The sequence below is a fragment of the Fusarium oxysporum genome, chromosome IV, assembly GCF_013085055.1.
Source record: "Fusarium oxysporum Fo47 chromosome IV, complete sequence".
NCBI lineage: Eukaryota > Fungi > Ascomycota > Sordariomycetes > Hypocreales > Nectriaceae > Fusarium > Fusarium oxysporum.
In genome coordinates this window covers 2,450,513-2,466,491 of record NC_072843.1, presented here as the reverse complement: position 1 = coordinate 2,466,491, position 15,979 = coordinate 2,450,513, and the positions used below count along the sequence as shown (strand labels likewise).

Here is a 15,979-nt window from a genome sequence, read left to right as displayed (position 1 = left end):
CCTCCACTGAGCTGCTCCTGGCCCTTCCCCATCTCCTCATCTCACAACCATATCCTCGTCCAGGGCCTCTTCCGCCCACTGTCTTTTCTTCTCTCCACCACCATTCTTTTACACTCTTTCAACCTTGAAATCGTTCACTCGTTTTCAGAACTGTTTCTTTGCACGGTCACCTTGCTTTGGCTATTGCCCGTGTTGAGTTCAGTTTGTCCATTCGTTTCAACCCCTGGCGCGTTTTTGCAAGACTGCTGCCGTGCGCTGTTTGTTTATCAGAGCGATATTCATATCCATCGCTTTCTTTCAACATTTAACTCTGGTTTGGCAGCTGGTCCAACAACATCCATATTTCACGTTGTAACTAGCAGTTGAACTTGCGAATTCACATCACCCTCGTTACCGACACCCTCCCCCACCGTTCTCGTCTGAGACATCGCCGCCGCCGCCCGTTTAAGGACATCAGTCTCGAGACCCCTAAGGGACACATTCTTTATTCCCGCCCTCTATTGCAACGCCCTTCATTCCAGTCGACCTGACAACCAGCCCCGCCAATTTTGTCTTCCACGACGATATATTTCACCAAAACGACAGACTTCGAATTGTGATCTTTGCGCGATCTCGTCATCTGAATTTGTTGCCGCAATACCTAATCCCCCGAAACTCCAGCAAACATGCATCTCCGGCATCTGCAAGTACACCGGAGGGCCGACGGGCTTTTTGGGTTTGGTAACATTGCTCATGAGATCGACGTCTCATCCGACGGCTCAAAGCGCCATGTACAAAAGAGACAACCACGTAAGTTTTGCATTTCTTCGAGTACACCAAATTGGCCTCCCGAATTGCGATATCAGTTTTGACCAGTGAATTGTGCACCAACTAACACAATCGTAGAAGAAGTAAGGACTGTCTTCAAGACAATGGAAGCTACTTTCGAAGGGAAGATTGGTGGCTACAAAACAGTAGGCCATGAGCCTAAACCAACGGGCTCCTCAAATGACGACGACGAGACAGACTCGAAGAAGGAGGCCGAAGAAAAGAAGAAGGAAGAGGCTGAAGAGAAAAAGAAGGAAGCCGAAGAAGCTAAGGAAAAGGCAAAAGAACAGGCGGAGAAGGAGGAAGAAGCAGCGAAGAAAAAGGCTGCCGAAGACAAGGCGAAACAGGAAAAGGCGGAGGAAGAGAAGAAAAAGGCAGAAGAGGCTGCCAAGAAGAAGGCTGCCGAGGATGCCAAGTCTCGCAGCAAATCCGAGGATGACGATGCGAAGGAGAGCTCAACAGCTAAACCGACCAGAACTCGCGCCCAAATTACCACTAGTAACGACCCATCGAGCGTCCCCTCCGTTCTTAGCGATCCCACTGGCAGTCAATCTATCGAATCCATTCTCGCCAAAGCCACCGGCTCAGCTTCTGCTTCCACAACCATCGATGAAGTTGCCGACATGTCTGGAGCCTCAAGTCTACCTAGCTCCAGCTCCAGTGCTGCGCCAGAAGCTAGTGGTGGCACCAGCGCAGGAACCAAGGCTGGAATCGCGTTTGGTGTTCTTGGCGGATTACTTGCCATGGGCTTGCTTGTCTACTTTATCTTCACTAAACGCCGAAAGCAGGCTGAGATGGAAAGACTCGAGAATGATGATGAGAAGCTTCATGGCCCGATGGCTGGTAACGGTGGCCCTCCTATGGTTGCCGCAGCTGCTGTGCGTCGTTCTATGTCTCCCGAGCCCATTGAAACTGCCTCTATCCGCACTGATGCAAAGGCTCCCCGTGTTAGTCTCCGACCCGTCACCCAATTCCTTCCCAACTGGAACGGCCTTGAAAAGGAGAAGCGCGCGAGCAAAGGTGCAGGGTTAACTCTTGCTGTACCCGCTGCCGCTTCTTCGCCTGCTGCTGGTCCCTTGTCCCCTCGAACCGTTGGAGGCAGTGCCTGGGAGCGTCCATCAACAGCTCAAAGCGTCGATCCTGCTAACCCCTTCGGCACACAGGCCGAGCGTGTTCCATCTCCCGTTCAGGAAGAGACTGCTTCTGCGCTGAGGGCTTCTCCCAGCCCCATGTCGGAAAAGTCGACCATGGCTGTTGCTGCCGCCGCCGCCGCTCCAGTCTCACCTCAATCACCTTCTTCTCCACAGGGACCCGCCACCGCCAATGGACCTGCAGTTGCCGCTATTGTCGCTCGTAAGACTTCGATTCGCAAGGCTGGAGGCCCTCAGCAACTTGACCTGACCCTTCCGAATGCCCCTATGGCAGCCGTTCCCGCTAGTCCTGCTGGTACTGAGTACAGTAGCTCTTCCGCTCCTTCTGGAGGTCCCGACAGTCCTTCTGCAGGCGCTGCGGCCATTGCTGCTGCTGGTGGACCCGCAAACTCGGCCGTTCACCGCGTGCAGCTTGACTTCAAGCCCACTATGGACGATGAATTGGAACTCAGAGCTGGTGACCTTGTGCGACTCCTTCACGAGTACGATGATGGCTGGGTAAGTTTATACAATTCAATTCACGCTTCAGCCCAATCTAACTTTTCTCCAGGCTCTCTGCATCCGACTTGACCGTTCTCGACAGGGCGTTGTTCCTCGAACCTGCTTGTCAACTCGTCCTGTGAAGCCCCGCCCTGCTCAAGGCGGCCCTCGCCCAGGCCCTCCTGTTAAAGCTGGTGGGCCTCCCCGAGGACCTGGACCTAATCAACCTCAACGACCTATGACCCCTCAAGGAAACTTTGGTCAAGCTCGACCTGCCTCACCTGCCGGTCCTAATCCTAATGGCAGTCGTCCTCAATCACCAATGGGACCTCCCGGCCGTCCTCAAGGACGTCCGATGAGCCCAGGACCTCGAGCGCAGTCACCCGGTCCCCGTAATGGACCGCCCAGTGGCGGACCCATGAGTCCTGGACCTCGTTCTCAGTCACCTGGGCCTGCTGGTGGCCGTTCACAAAGCCCGAGCGGGATGAACCGAAGACATAACCCCCCTGGACCCAGCCCCATGAATCCTTCTCAAGATCCTCGCTCGGGGCCATCTTCTTCGGGCTCTCTTAGCAGGAAACCCGTACCTGGCCAGGCGTATTGAACGGCTTACAGCCGTTGATGGCCCTGTATGAAACAGTATTAAAAGGAACGGCGTTCTGCGGTACCATGGAGAGACCCTGAGCATTATGGTCTGCTCACGCTTCTTTACTCTTCTGGTGGATGATTTAAATTACTTTCGAACTTCTTGTCACTCACTTGACCAATTGTTTTCTCTTTATGTGGCTACTTTCGAGCTACTTTTTCTTGTTTCACGTTCATATAAACTTCATATATCTCAGGCGGTCGTTAACCCGTCATTGTGTCATGGCATGTCATTTACGCTCATGTCAGGGTGACCTTGCGAGTGGCTATTTCAGTCATTTAGTTTGAAGGGAGACGTGTATACAGGTTACGACGTCTTGCTGCGAGATCTTCTCCTCTGATGGAAGGAGCTGCGCTAGTCGCTAATGTGTATCTACGTTTGCGTTTGTTCTTTTCGAATATTGCTTCTTCCTCTGTGGCTGGTTCAAGGTCGTTGGATGGAGAGAAGAAAGGGAGCTTGCTTGGTAGCATGTCGCCATCAGCAGCTAGGAATTAAAGACTTGAGACGAAAGATAGGAAATGAAATTATTCCTCGATGACTTACTTCCATTAGTCCTGTGTACCTGTCCATGCTCTATGTGTGTCTATTGTGTGACGTCTTTCGCCTTTGCATTCGCATCTCTTACGGAGCATATAACACGTGCTGAATAGCCATTATTTTAGTAACCTAGGCTTTTCTATCGAATTGTCTGCAAGACAGTAAATCCCGTACCTGAACGAAATTGACAGCCACAAACCAACGATGATGTTTCCCCATTCTTTTCCCTCCTGTAGAGGAATGAAGAAGCAAAGCCAAGTAGTCCGAAATATCCTTTTCAAATCCTGAACGTCCTGACATGCCTAATCCTAACGCCTCGCTTCCGTCTCAGTCCACATGTAGGCCTTCTCCTGTTTACAAGCGCATGGCCACACGAGAGACCAACGCTGCAGGAAAGTCACCTCCCTTACGTAGTAGCTCTTTAACTTCTGGGGTATCCCGAATGTACTCAATGAAGCACACAAAGTACTCCACAATAATCTCTCGTGCAATGTCATCCTCCACAGTATTTTCGAATAGCTCCTGCGCGAGGGCCACAATATCGGGAACATGGTATTGGTCGAAGTAAAAGTAGTAGAGTATACAATGGAGGCGGCAGATGGAGAGACGGCGGAGATCTTCAACACCATACTTATCCGCCAGGATGTAGAGACGTGCGTGGCTGAGGAAGACAGGCAGATATGAGTATTTGCCTTCTTGTGTGTTCTGCAAACTAGTCACGGCCGGAGCGCCGCCGTGAATCATGGATGAGTTGTAAGGAGGACGGGCAAAGTTTCTCATTGCTTCAAACCGCTTTCCTATTGGGGTTGTTACGTCAAGCATATAACTTTGATCCGGACACCTGCGTTTGCGTCTTGATAATCCACCGTCTTCAGCCAACTGTAGAACTCCATTTTGTTGGTCGTTGTTGGACTGATAACTCTGTATAAACTCGCCAACGGCCGCTGGCAGCTTCCACTCGCAATATTCATAGGTGTAGGTGTAGGTGAAAGGGGGTCGATTACCGCCATTGCGTGTCGGCATGTGGTCTACAGTGGTGGAAGCCTCAGATGAACTTGCCTCGTCACCCACAGGGCTGTGGTGTCCGGTTGGAGTGCCTTCAGAAGAGCCATCATCATCGTCAAGGTCCTCGTCTTCATCAGAATCATTGTCGTCACGTATTTCCTCCGAATCCGAGCTGGTGCTGCGAGAGTCATCTGAGTCCTGCCCAGACGAGGATGCATAGCCATTCCCATCATGAGTATACGATTTGAGTGGCGAGTGGTTGCCCTCAGTGTCCAGTTCTGGTGCCGGGATAAGAACAGGTTGTGCTTCACTGTAGTCACCAGAGTAGGCGAATTTGGCGAAGCGCACAAAAGTGTCGACATCTAGGTCTGCCCATACGACGCGACCTTCTCGAGCTTCTCTCATATTTCCATTTACCAGGGCGTTTAGGACTGGCGATTGTCGGCCGATGAGTTCCTTGTGTACGTGGAACTCCTTGGCCTCTGGCCCGACAACGAAGAGAAAGGGCTTGGAAGCGAGAGATCTGGTGTAAGAGTCAGCATGCTTGGAAAGATCAAACAGAATCATCAAAGCATCATATTTAAAGTCGATAGAAATACATGCTAATACACACTCTTCGAAGTTGGCACTGACTGCTGGAACGGCAGCGCCAGATCGCGAAGCAGACATGGTGTAAGTGAGAGCCTCCTAGCCGCTAGTAAATGATCTGCGTTGTGGCTGGTAGAAGCAGGGGTGGAAAGGTAGAAATCAGGGCAAAATAAAGAGAACACAGGAAGTATTTACGCGGATGTCTCTAAAGTGAGGTTGAATGTGGGAAAAGGGAAGAGAAGATGACAATAACGGATTGAAAGCTGTTGGAAGTACATACCCTGTGCTGTAGCTTCAGCTGCCTGTCACTGCCAAGGGATCCGTTTGATACGGTACGGTAATGGAGTAATAGCGCTTAAAGGAAGTCAGTGACCTGAATCACAGAACCAGGGTGCTCACACACTAAATCCGAGATAATGCGGGGCAGATGGTAATGATTCGCTCCCTTGCCGCGCAGTGTCTCACAGGTGGGCTTTGCTCGCCTATTGTGTTATTGGTACAATAATGGACAGGATATCTGTAACTTATATGGTGTGTTCCTATCCCTGTGCGTATGCAGCCTTGATTTTGCTTTTAATTAAAGAACACTTGAGCTTGAACTTCATCTCCCGGCTCCCTTGAGCATTTTCTCAAAGTACCTGTATGGTGGTGTATAGGAGGAACCCCCCCATCGGGAAGATACAGCGGAATCGCTTGCACCCAATATCGCTGATCTGCCACCAAATCGTTTCTGCTGTTTTATTTGTACTTCAGGCGCCTATTCGTTCATGCGACGAACTTTCCCCCACATCCACCACAAACTTCCCCTGATGCCTGTACATTTGCCTCTGGTCCAAAATGCGTCTCGACAACACGCTTCAACTCTGCGACTTTCAGACATCGCAACTCGCACACTGCACAGATCCGAGAAATATCAGGAGCCATTATCGCCAGTCCCGTAGAAGCACAGCGCGCTATCCAAATGTGTTAACAACAACGGCAATAGAGAGGAGGAATAGTCAACTTACCAAACAAATGTCCGTTTTCACATTTTGCCTCTTCCTCTTCCAAACGTAAAGCCGCATCGCAAAATACGCAGTGTTGGCTAGCTGCAATATCTCTGAACTGCTCTCTCAATAGAGAATTGTTAAGCTCCGGAGATATCTTGCGGGTTGCTGTAGTCCCAAGCACTTCAGGGGCATTCCCGTACATCCACTCCCACACCTGGCCTTCAGTAGTCAAAGGCTTCGTTGGTGTGACTGCATCATATTCGCCACGCTCTTCGTCTCTTCTTGAGAACATGAGTTTACAGAGTGCTCGCCTTTCTGGGTGCAAAGTGCTGTATCGTGACACAAGCACTGCTGTTGTGCCGCCGCCGGGTGAATGCACCATGCCCCAGATGCGGTACCTCGATTCGGGAACTTGTAGTTGTGCTGCGTCGTCGTCCATTAGGTCGTCTTCCGAGTCATCTGAATCCGAGTCTAATCCTTCCAGCGCAACCGCTCTTGCAACGAGCCGTGTTGTGTGCTTCCGAATTCTTGTTGCCCATTTTGGCACAGAAGCCTCCGAGTCAGGAAGATTTGTTTGAAACCAGTCTTGGTTGCGTGATGTTGCAGATAATCTGGCGATTGAGTAGTACGGAACTGATCCTGTGTGTGTTATGCCTTGGTCGTGAATTAGAAGTCCTAAGTTGCCGTTAGATGTGTTGTGTGCAAAGCCTGTGAGAGTTATGTACCAGAAATAGGATTCGATGAGACTATTTCATCTTCCTTGGAATACGTTGTCGAGCACTCCCAAGTATAGTGAGCGCCAGCCAACTCCTCAGCGTCGCCAACAAACGAAACCTGAAACGGCTTCACATTGAACGGATCAGCGACCACGCCCCTGACTATGGGCTTATCATCGTCATATACGATCTCGGGCCACGTCAGCTACGGTTATGCCACGCGTCATAAACCACGTACCAGGTCTTCCCACTCGATATACGCATCCGTTGATAGAAACATGCAAATGGCTGTCATATCCGTCTTCTCGACTTCGATGTGTGGAGGCTGGCCTCTCTCCCAATTGCCCAGGATAGTGATCTTTCGGAACCCAACATGATTCTTTGCCAAATATGCCAGTATAGCCATATTTTTGCCTTGGCTATTGAACCAAGGACTCCATTTCAAAGAAAAGGCACTCCCATGAGGCACGTAATCGGGATCTGTGATATCCACAGCCTATTTCATGTTAGAGCCTTCTCCGATCAAGTTCAGCATGACTCACATCTTCCTTAATATGTCTCCCTCTACCATCAAACCGGCCAACTTCTTGGATGTCCCATCGCGTCTCTTCACACGAGGGATCCCCTTCCTTTGCCTGCGAGAAGAGCTGCACCGCCATTACAGCTACTTCTTCGACATCGTTGCAGTACGCTAGAAGACCTCTCCCTGTATCCACTTCTTTGGCCCACGAGAAGGCCTGGATGCGTTCATTCATATTTCGGTATCCATCTTCCTCGTTGCTGTCGGGCAGTGGAAGTTGGGCTCCGAGGCCCCAGAGTGTCTTCCATGCCTTGAAGCTTCGAACCCGCATGCCTGCTATCATTGCAGACTGCCGATCGATATGCTCACCAATCGCGTATATACACCCACTGGTCGACAGCGCTGTTAAGATAGGTCGAAGATTGCAACCTAATCCATTTGGTGACCATTCTAACCTCACAATCTGGCAGATTGGCGCCCCCGAACCTGTGACTAACCCATTCCCCACGCCAGGAAACCAATTCTCGTCGTTAGCTGGCGGCCCAGCCACTCTGATACCGGAAAACGAACAAAGCTGTGCATTGATTGTGGGATCTGGACGGATCAAGCCTGAGGCCCGATAGGAGAGCGTGTACTGGCTCTGTAATTCTTCTTCATCCGCTCCTTCGTCAGGACCACCACTCCTCGGATACTCGGGAAGAAATATGTAAATAGTATCATCTGTAGCAACTGCAAGCTCGGCGTCACAAGACCATGCTAGGGCATGAGTTGTCAGTGGACGCGACTTGAGATGAATTGTTTTGAGGGGCCTTGTCTTTTTTCCAGAACAGTCAGCAAGTCTTCTCTTATAACTTTCTATTCGACAAAGGAGATACAAAAAAGACTGTGCAGCTGTGGCAGAATTTCTCGCCCAAAAGCAGCCAAGCGAATGTTTTGTTATTGAAGCCTCACCTTGGACTTTTCCATCCTGGCAGCTGGGACGGACCGTGTCAAAGGACGTCCGCAAGTGACATGAGAATTATAACACTTATGAGATAATCAAGTGAAAAGGCGGATCGAGAATTTAATTCGACAGTGGCATGGCAGTACCGAGACTTTGATGAGATATTCGTATGAAACGGTTGACACCAAAAAAGTTGCTGACTAAGAAGCAGTACACACCTCATACGCCATGAAGAACCAGCCAAATACGATCGTTTTGTGCTGCTAGGTGTTGAACTACATATACTCGAATTAGACTGCGAGTACCTGGTAGAAAGTATCATAGTGTACCAATAATACCAGGACACGGACATTTATTTGAAATGGTATCAAAACTCATGAAGCCAAGATACTTTGTGCAAGACCGTTTGTCTCTGGCCATATCTGCAGATTGCTCATGACTTATTACTAGTACGGTAACAAAAAATACATCAATCCCGTCAAGTACGCCGTTCTCCATATTCTTGGTATGCCATAAATGTATAATAACAACAATACTCGTGATTATTGACCTCAACCCTCCAAGAAGGACCCTAAAGTCCAGAGAAGGCCACAACCTGCAAGCGCTGTCGCACCAACGACTTTCTTGGTCCACCAGTTGTCATCCGTCAATGCCTTGGCTTTTTGGATCTTCCTGGCTGTCTCAGTTGGAGCACTGGCAGGTGCCTTTGCAGATACCTTCTCCCCAACAGACTCCTTGGCTGCCTCTGCTTCCCTCTGCTGCAGAAGGACAATTTTCTTGCTGAGCGCCAGGAGATCCTCCTCGAGAGTCAGGTTGCCGCTGCGGTCAACCTCGACGTTCTGGATATTGCCGAAAAAGTCTGTGATCAGACGGCTACGGGCATTTTCTTCACCGCCGGGGAAGAGATCGTAGCGCACTCCGGCATGTGAGTGAATCTTGCCGAAGTCGTAGCTGTCGAACAGTTCGCCCACTGTCTTCTGGCTGTTCAGGTCCTTGACGTTGTTCTCGAGGAATTCAAGATTGTAGTACGTGTATCGATCGATGACGGCGACTCCTACATCGTTGTCGGCGTGATGTGAGTATGAGGACTGATCGAGCTTGGAGGAACCGGTGGCGATGATGTTAGGGGAGTAAAGTCTGCTGTACATAGTGTTCGCTTGGCAGGTATCGATCATGAAGAGGATTTCGTGATATCTGAACAGCATTAGTGGGTTACAAGAAAGCAATGTAGCTACCACCTACCTCTTCTTCTCCCACATCTCCTCAAAAGCGTTGGCAAGATCAAACGCGCCAATCTCCTCAGCATCCTGGAACTTGAGGAACTCGTTTCCACCATGACCAGTCATGTAAACCAGGATATTGCTTCGATCATCGGTAAGAAGGCGCTTGCTTCGCGGCATCTCCGCGCCCACGCGATCCGTCAACAGGCGAATAAAGTTCTCGACAGTAACCTCGTAGCCACGGTAGTCCACCTCGATGTTGTCGCCGTAGAGATCAACAGCGCGATCAGAATTGCTGTAGACGGTTCCAGGGAACGCGTTCCGGGGATTGCAGGCCATGTCGTCGGGAAGCATGAGGATGATCTGGGAGTCAGGGATACCCAGACGCTTAACGGTGCGGTACATGGAGAGGACATTGGCGAGATGGCGGTAGTTGAACCAGAATCGTGATGTGCAGACGAGAACGGCCCAGTTGCTGGTATGCTCGGCGAAAGCGATTGTTGCGAACATGGTCGCTGCCACGATGGCATGAAATCGAAGTATTGAGAGCTTCATGGCGGGGGATGTGATGCGATGAAGCGAACTGGTTGACAAGGGAGCGTGGTAGAGTAAGGAGCGAAGTTTAGAAGACAGATGCAGCAAATGGCATATCCGCTGGCTGTATGTCAATGAAACTGAGGTTGCTAAGAAATGCTCCCTCAGACTTACAAATCTATACAGCGACGATAATCATGAATTCCATCCACTGGATAACCCTTTTCGGATCAACGTCACCAAGGAGGGAACACCTAACATTAACGTTGATTGATTACTGTTCAACACATAATCGGAGTCTTACCAGATCTGGACCCGGAGTTTTCGGCGTGTGGGATCCGATAAGACGGCCCCTGGCGCTTGTACTGATTCGAAGCACTAACAAATTCCCACAGCATGTCACCAATCTGAAGTCACCAATCTGAAAAGGTAACTTCACCTCTCAGTTGTTACTATGTACATCTCGACAAAAAAGAAAATCTTGGGGTGAGCTGGCAAAGATGCGGATAATCTCCCCTTTTTCTTAACCAGGATTGAGAAACAGTTGGGGTAGGATCTGTTGGCGTCGTGTTTGTTTGATGAGGGTATCTGATATGGTTCGACTACGAGTGTGATATGCTCTGATGTTGGAAATGACTGTGTCATGGGTGTTGTTTTAGGGAATATCGAGTCTGAGAATGGGATCAGGTACATGTGGCTTGGCATGATTTGAGATCAACATGGCTAGGGAGTGTACAGGAAAAACACAACGAGGGTGTAATATCCATGGGATTTCATTGATGATTGTACGTCAGCCTCGAAATTATTAGTTTCGGGAATGATATCTGACAAGATTAACTGTCAATTTGGCTGAAGGACCGTGTTCTACGAACTGGCATCTAAACCTGTGGGCTTATGGTTCTGAGCTAGAGCATAAGAGTACTGTAGTTGAGCGAAGGCTGACAGGGCGTATGGATTGAGTCGTTCACGATGCTGACTCTGTTGTATTATGGAGGAAAAGATACAACGAGAACATTCTATCCCACTTAGCCAGTCTGAAGATACCTACATATTCAGCCTGGCCAGCACCTATGCGAAAACTTTTTTTTCAAGATTCAGGCAATCTTTATCTTAGCCTGAATCAAACGCTTCAGTCTGATGCGGATATACCAGCCAGGACCCATAAACCCCTCTTCTTGTGCTTTCATGGTCATGATGGGAATCGAATTTTCAACACGATAACGAGAAAACACAATCTGTAATTAGTAAGTCACTTACAGTAGCGTCTCGTAGCTGCATGGAAGAGCGAACATAAAAAATGGAGGACCCTGCACCGACTCCACCATGACGATGTGATAGACCATGGATATGGATGGAACTGAGACTGGGGTCGCAACGACTAGGACATTCAAGTTGTTCGCTGGGCAAGCTGCGACTAGAGGAGCAGAAAAGGTCACCTTGGCAGAGATGCCGAACAAAGCCGTTGGCGCATACCGAGAAAGGTGAACGACCTTGTGCATAACGACTCCATAAAATTAAGCCATGTATCGTCAGGTGGGCTGAAAAGAAAAAAACAGAAGGCTTCTAGTGAGCCGCCAGTGACGAATGAGGGCCGGCACCGGAGTTGGAAAGGTACGATCACATGAATATTTCAGGCGTGAGATCCAAGTCGTCGAGTCGTGTTTTGAATGGCGTAGGTGATCCACTTGGCATATGTCTTCGTTATAACCGCTACCTTAGACCAGGTTATGCCATGCATGGACAGGGCATGGATCTTGAGCTGTACTGTATGGACGGTACTGTACTTCCAGTGCAGACCAAGATTGGACTGGCTTAATTAAGGTAAACTCGGTGGTTGTGAGTCTTGGCCGAGGTTGAGCAATAATATCGTGCATAGAGCCACGGGGTCACTTCAGAAGCTCTGAGGTCGAGAACCAAAGACATCCAATGACGAGTGGTTCCGTGACTACATGCCGGAAACATCAGCTTGAAATGATGGAGCGCGTGGTAAAAAAGCCTCAAACATCACCTGTTACCGAGAGAAGCTGGGGGAAGGAAACCTGGGGTCGAGGAGAAATCACGATAGAATGATGTATCATGACAGTCCAAAACGAACAGTCTAACCCCCAACATCTCCTCGGGAGAACCCCCAAACTTGGGTATGTGCAGCAATGAGCATCGTTTTCAATAATTATTATGACAATGCTGATCAATGCCAATTATCGTCTGGTTTCAGTCCTCTTTGACAGAACTCTCCGATCATGACTGGGCACTTGACACTTAGCTAGACCTGTTTACTTTCCTGGTTGTAAGGCTGGCTGATAATGAAACTCCAAAGCTTCCATGATTTTTATACACACCTACCTACCTAGGTATCCGACATTGCCCCGCTAACCTGGTCGTAACACAACACGAAGGCCAAATGCAATGCATTGGATGCACACTTTCTTTGGGTCTGGGTCTCTGGCTGAATAGGTTGACAAGGTGAGGAGTAAGATCAAAGTGCAAAGTGCAAAGTGCAAAGTGTGTGTGTGCGTGTGTGTCGTGTTTCGACTATGGAGTGTTGGAGGTCTCAAACTTGTTGCTAAAAGTAGTCCTCATTACCTGTCCTTGTGCTCTTCTACTCCTCTTCTTACTCCTCCTATAACTTTCCCTCCTTTCAACTAATTATTTCCAAAGTCTAAGCTACAACGCGAAACCTAAACAACCAAACAAAATCGGAATACCACATACTCCTTTTCTCTTCCGCCTCATCTTATCTCCTACTATCCCGGGTGACACGGTGTATGTTACGCCCGTCACCTCAAGGACCCTGCCTTTGTCTCTGGCTTCACCTCAGGTCAACCTCTGCCGTGCGACGGTGACTCGCTGAGGTGAGCCCGGGTACCTCAAGCCCGGCTCCAAGGGACCAAATACCCCCTGGTCACCTGCTAAACAGCCACACCAGAAACGATCCCAGTTGAGCTCCCTGCTTTGCTTTGTGTACCGGCAGACCTTCTGGACCGTGGCGTGCACATGAGTCTTTGGCTGAGTTATCCTCTTCCGTCTCATCTGATTTGAGTAATTCGACCCCCAGAGGCAAAACGCCAAAAACGCCGGGGAGCCTAAATCGGTCACTTTTGTAGTGGAGGCTTCAAGGTGCCTGGATACAGTACTTACACTGCCCTGCCTAGTCCCGTCGGCTTTATAGTGGGCGCCTGCAGAAGCTCCATCTAAAATAACCAAACTAACTGCGCGACGTGCGCCAGGGTATTTGACTACCCCCTTGGCCTCCATCTCTTATTCGGTTCAATCCAACCTCACTCTTCTTTCCACCAAAACAACTGACAAATCTTTCTCTTCAACTTGTCGAGGTCTTTGCTGTCTCAGCACTGCTGCGGCTTGTTCCATTTTTGTCTCTGTTGAAGACTTCACCATGGGCCGCACGCCGGCCTACATCTTTGTCGTCAGGTACGTTTTCAGCTACCTTTCCAGACCCCTGTCGTCATGATGCATCGTCGCGATCAGATCGCGTAGCCCTAGCGCTGCGTATGCGTACAGCATGACAGTATAGGCATGATGTTGATTAAAGAACTCAACTGACCTCTATTCTAGGCACGGCAACCGCCTTGACGCCGCCGACAAGAAATGGCATCTTTCATCTCCTACACCCTATGATCCTCCTCTGACCTACGGCGGCTGGCTCCAAGCCAGAGCTGTCGGCAACCAAATCTCCAGTATTCTCGAACAAGCGAAAGACGAGTACGAGACGACTTCCAAAGGCACAAAGAAGCGACGTAGGTTCAAGGTCGTCATTCATAGCTCGCCATTCTTACGATGCGCCCAAACATCGATCGGAATCAGCTCCGGTCTTGCACAGACTCCCCATGAATCGCCTTACCGTCCGAACGACATCTTCGTTTCAGCAACGGGACCACCAAAACACTTTCGATCTACAATATTACGTCTGGATTCCTTTCTCGGAGAATGGCTGTCTCCCGAGTACTTCGAACAGATTACCCCACCACCTGGTGCGGCCCTCATGCTTGGAAGTGCAAAGGCCGAACTGCTACGACGCGAAGACTACAGTGCACTGACATCTGCACCCGCTCCCACTCCGATGCCTCATAGAGGCTCTACTGCTTCTCTCTGGAACGGGTCTCCTGCCGCCAGTCCGTCTCTTGGACCCTTGAGATCAGGGTCTGCAGTGGAAGGTTCAACAGGGTCGGCTATGGCTGCAGCTCTAACTGGGCAGCTGGCAACTCAGATGGAAAAGAAAGGGTACACAGTCCCAAAGCCGAACTATGCTATCTCGAGTTCCGGAAAGATCCCCGACGGATTCGTGGCCCATGCGCGTGACGAGTGCGTTGTGGTGGATTACCAATGGGATTCCATGAGAGCTCCACTAGATTTTGGGGATGGCGGCCAACTTGGAGAAGAGTGGACAGACATGCACAAGAGATTTCGACGCGGCCTGAAGAAGATGGTGGACTGGTACGCTACGACTGATGCGCCTGATGAGATGGTAACGCAGGCTGCCGGAGCTTCACAGAATGACACACATGACCCCTCGATTTCTGAAGACGAGGATGTAGAGACTGTTGTTATTCTTGTGTCTCATGGAGCTGGATGTAATGCTCTCATTGGCGCCATCACTCATCAGCCTGTTCTTATGGATGTTGGAATTGCATCCATCACTATGGCAGTTCGAAAACAAGATGCCGACTACGACACTCTCCTGGCTGCATCAGCAAGTGAAACGCCAGACTCTGAACCCCATGTCTCTCCCCATCAGATGTACGATATTCGCATGTCTGCAAGCACAGAACACTTGCGCTCAACAACCTCGACTCCAGTCTCATCCCGATCAACTTCAGCTGATGGTTTCCCTGCTGCTATCCGTGGCCGCAACCCCAGTATCAGCAGTACTGACGGACCCGGCCCACTCATTGGTTCTTTCGTCTATTCCGACCCTATCATTCCCATGGGCAGTCGTAGTGCTTCGGCCAGTGCGACTGTGGGATCGTCTATACGTCGAACTTCGGGGTCACAGCGGCCACTGAACCGAGGACCAGCTCTTACCACGGCAACAGGCGAACCAGGCTCAAGGAGCAACTCTCCGAGCGCTAACACATCCTCGTTCGGCCTGTGGGCACCTGGGCCTTCGTCTCTTAGACTGATGGATGACGGTAGTGATGATGCCTCCGACAAGGAGGACTTCGATTCTGTGCTGCCTAACTTCAGCCGTTTTAAAGGTATTCCGGAGGACAACAAGGGAGAAGCCCAAGCTTCTGCTGCCATGTCTACCTCGAACTCATCTACACAATCATCTTTTTCCTCACGCTTTGAACTTAAATCTACGAACTCATTATCTATGAGCTTGCCGCCAGCGGCCATCACCTCACTCAGCTCGTTCTCGTTCCCACCAAGTGGGGAGACTACTCCAAAAGCCACGCCCCGAGGTCCTATTCTCTCAGCCCCTATCAGAATCAAGACAGATATCTTGCACGATTTCGACAAGCCCGCTGAAGAGCTTCACATTGGACAACTTGGAGATGGTCTGGGCGGACTTTGGGGTCTTCCTCGACCTCCTGGCGAGGCCGAACGTTTCCGCGATATGAGTCTTTCAAAACGACGTTGGACGACTACCGAGCGCGCTTAACGCTCGACTCTCTTTGACACCCTACTATACTTGCCCTTTGACAGGATGATGACTCAAATGTCCTCTTCTCTCGAGGACTAGGGCAGAACGTTATTTATGCCTTCGCCTTATACTATTTCAGCGCGCGTTGCTTCCTGCTAGTCGTTTACTCTTACTTAACTCAACGACAGGCAGGTCTGTCTTTTTACTCATGGCATCGGCGAACTGGCGGGATACCATCCAC

The 15,979-nt window shown here is 50.0% G+C and overlaps 4 protein-coding genes across 4 annotated transcripts; 2 read left to right on the top strand and 2 right to left on the bottom strand.

The window, feature by feature from the left end:
• The first annotated feature begins 611 nt into the window (after window positions 1-611).
• Window positions 612-3,202, top strand: FOBCDRAFT_291905 (uncharacterized protein). The gene is made up of 3 exons (XM_031179001.3): window positions 612-789; window positions 886-2,456; window positions 2,509-3,202. Exons 1-3 carry the CDS (start codon window positions 666-668, stop codon window positions 3,040-3,042), a joined length of 2,229 nt encoding a protein of 742 aa, XP_031044888.2. The 5' UTR covers window positions 612-665; the 3' UTR covers window positions 3,043-3,202.
• A 524-nt stretch (window positions 3,203-3,726) lies between these two features.
• FOBCDRAFT_259741 (uncharacterized protein) lies at window positions 3,727-5,295 on the bottom strand (the record flags this gene model as incomplete). Its single annotated transcript, XM_059611248.1, has 2 exons — window positions 3,727-5,149; window positions 5,240-5,295. The coding sequence occupies 2 exons, from the start codon at window positions 5,293-5,295 to the stop codon at window positions 3,976-3,978; spliced, it is 1,230 nt and encodes a 409-aa protein (XP_059464684.1). The 3' UTR covers window positions 3,727-3,975.
• Window positions 5,296-5,713: 418 nt separating this feature from the next.
• Window positions 5,714-11,675, bottom strand: FOBCDRAFT_249700 (peptidase C13 family-domain-containing protein). The gene is made up of 11 exons (XM_059610886.1): window positions 11,394-11,675; window positions 11,185-11,215; window positions 10,441-10,557; window positions 9,625-10,256; window positions 8,996-9,576; window positions 8,620-8,687; window positions 7,462-8,253; window positions 7,158-7,415; window positions 6,929-7,109; window positions 6,222-6,878; window positions 5,714-6,167 (listed from the first exon to the last, which is right to left on the bottom strand). The coding sequence occupies exons 1-11, from the start codon at window positions 11,633-11,635 to the stop codon at window positions 5,980-5,982; spliced, it is 3,747 nt and encodes a 1,248-aa protein (XP_059464683.1). The 5' UTR covers window positions 11,636-11,675; the 3' UTR covers window positions 5,714-5,979.
• Window positions 11,676-13,401: 1,726 nt separating this feature from the next.
• Window positions 13,402-15,915, top strand: FOBCDRAFT_30001 (uncharacterized protein). Its single transcript, XM_031179007.3, has 2 exons — window positions 13,402-13,565; window positions 13,710-15,915. The coding sequence occupies exons 1-2, from the start codon at window positions 13,531-13,533 to the stop codon at window positions 15,754-15,756; spliced, it is 2,082 nt and encodes a 693-aa protein (XP_031044894.2). The 5' UTR covers window positions 13,402-13,530; the 3' UTR covers window positions 15,757-15,915.
• Window positions 15,916-15,979: the final 64 nt, after the last annotated feature.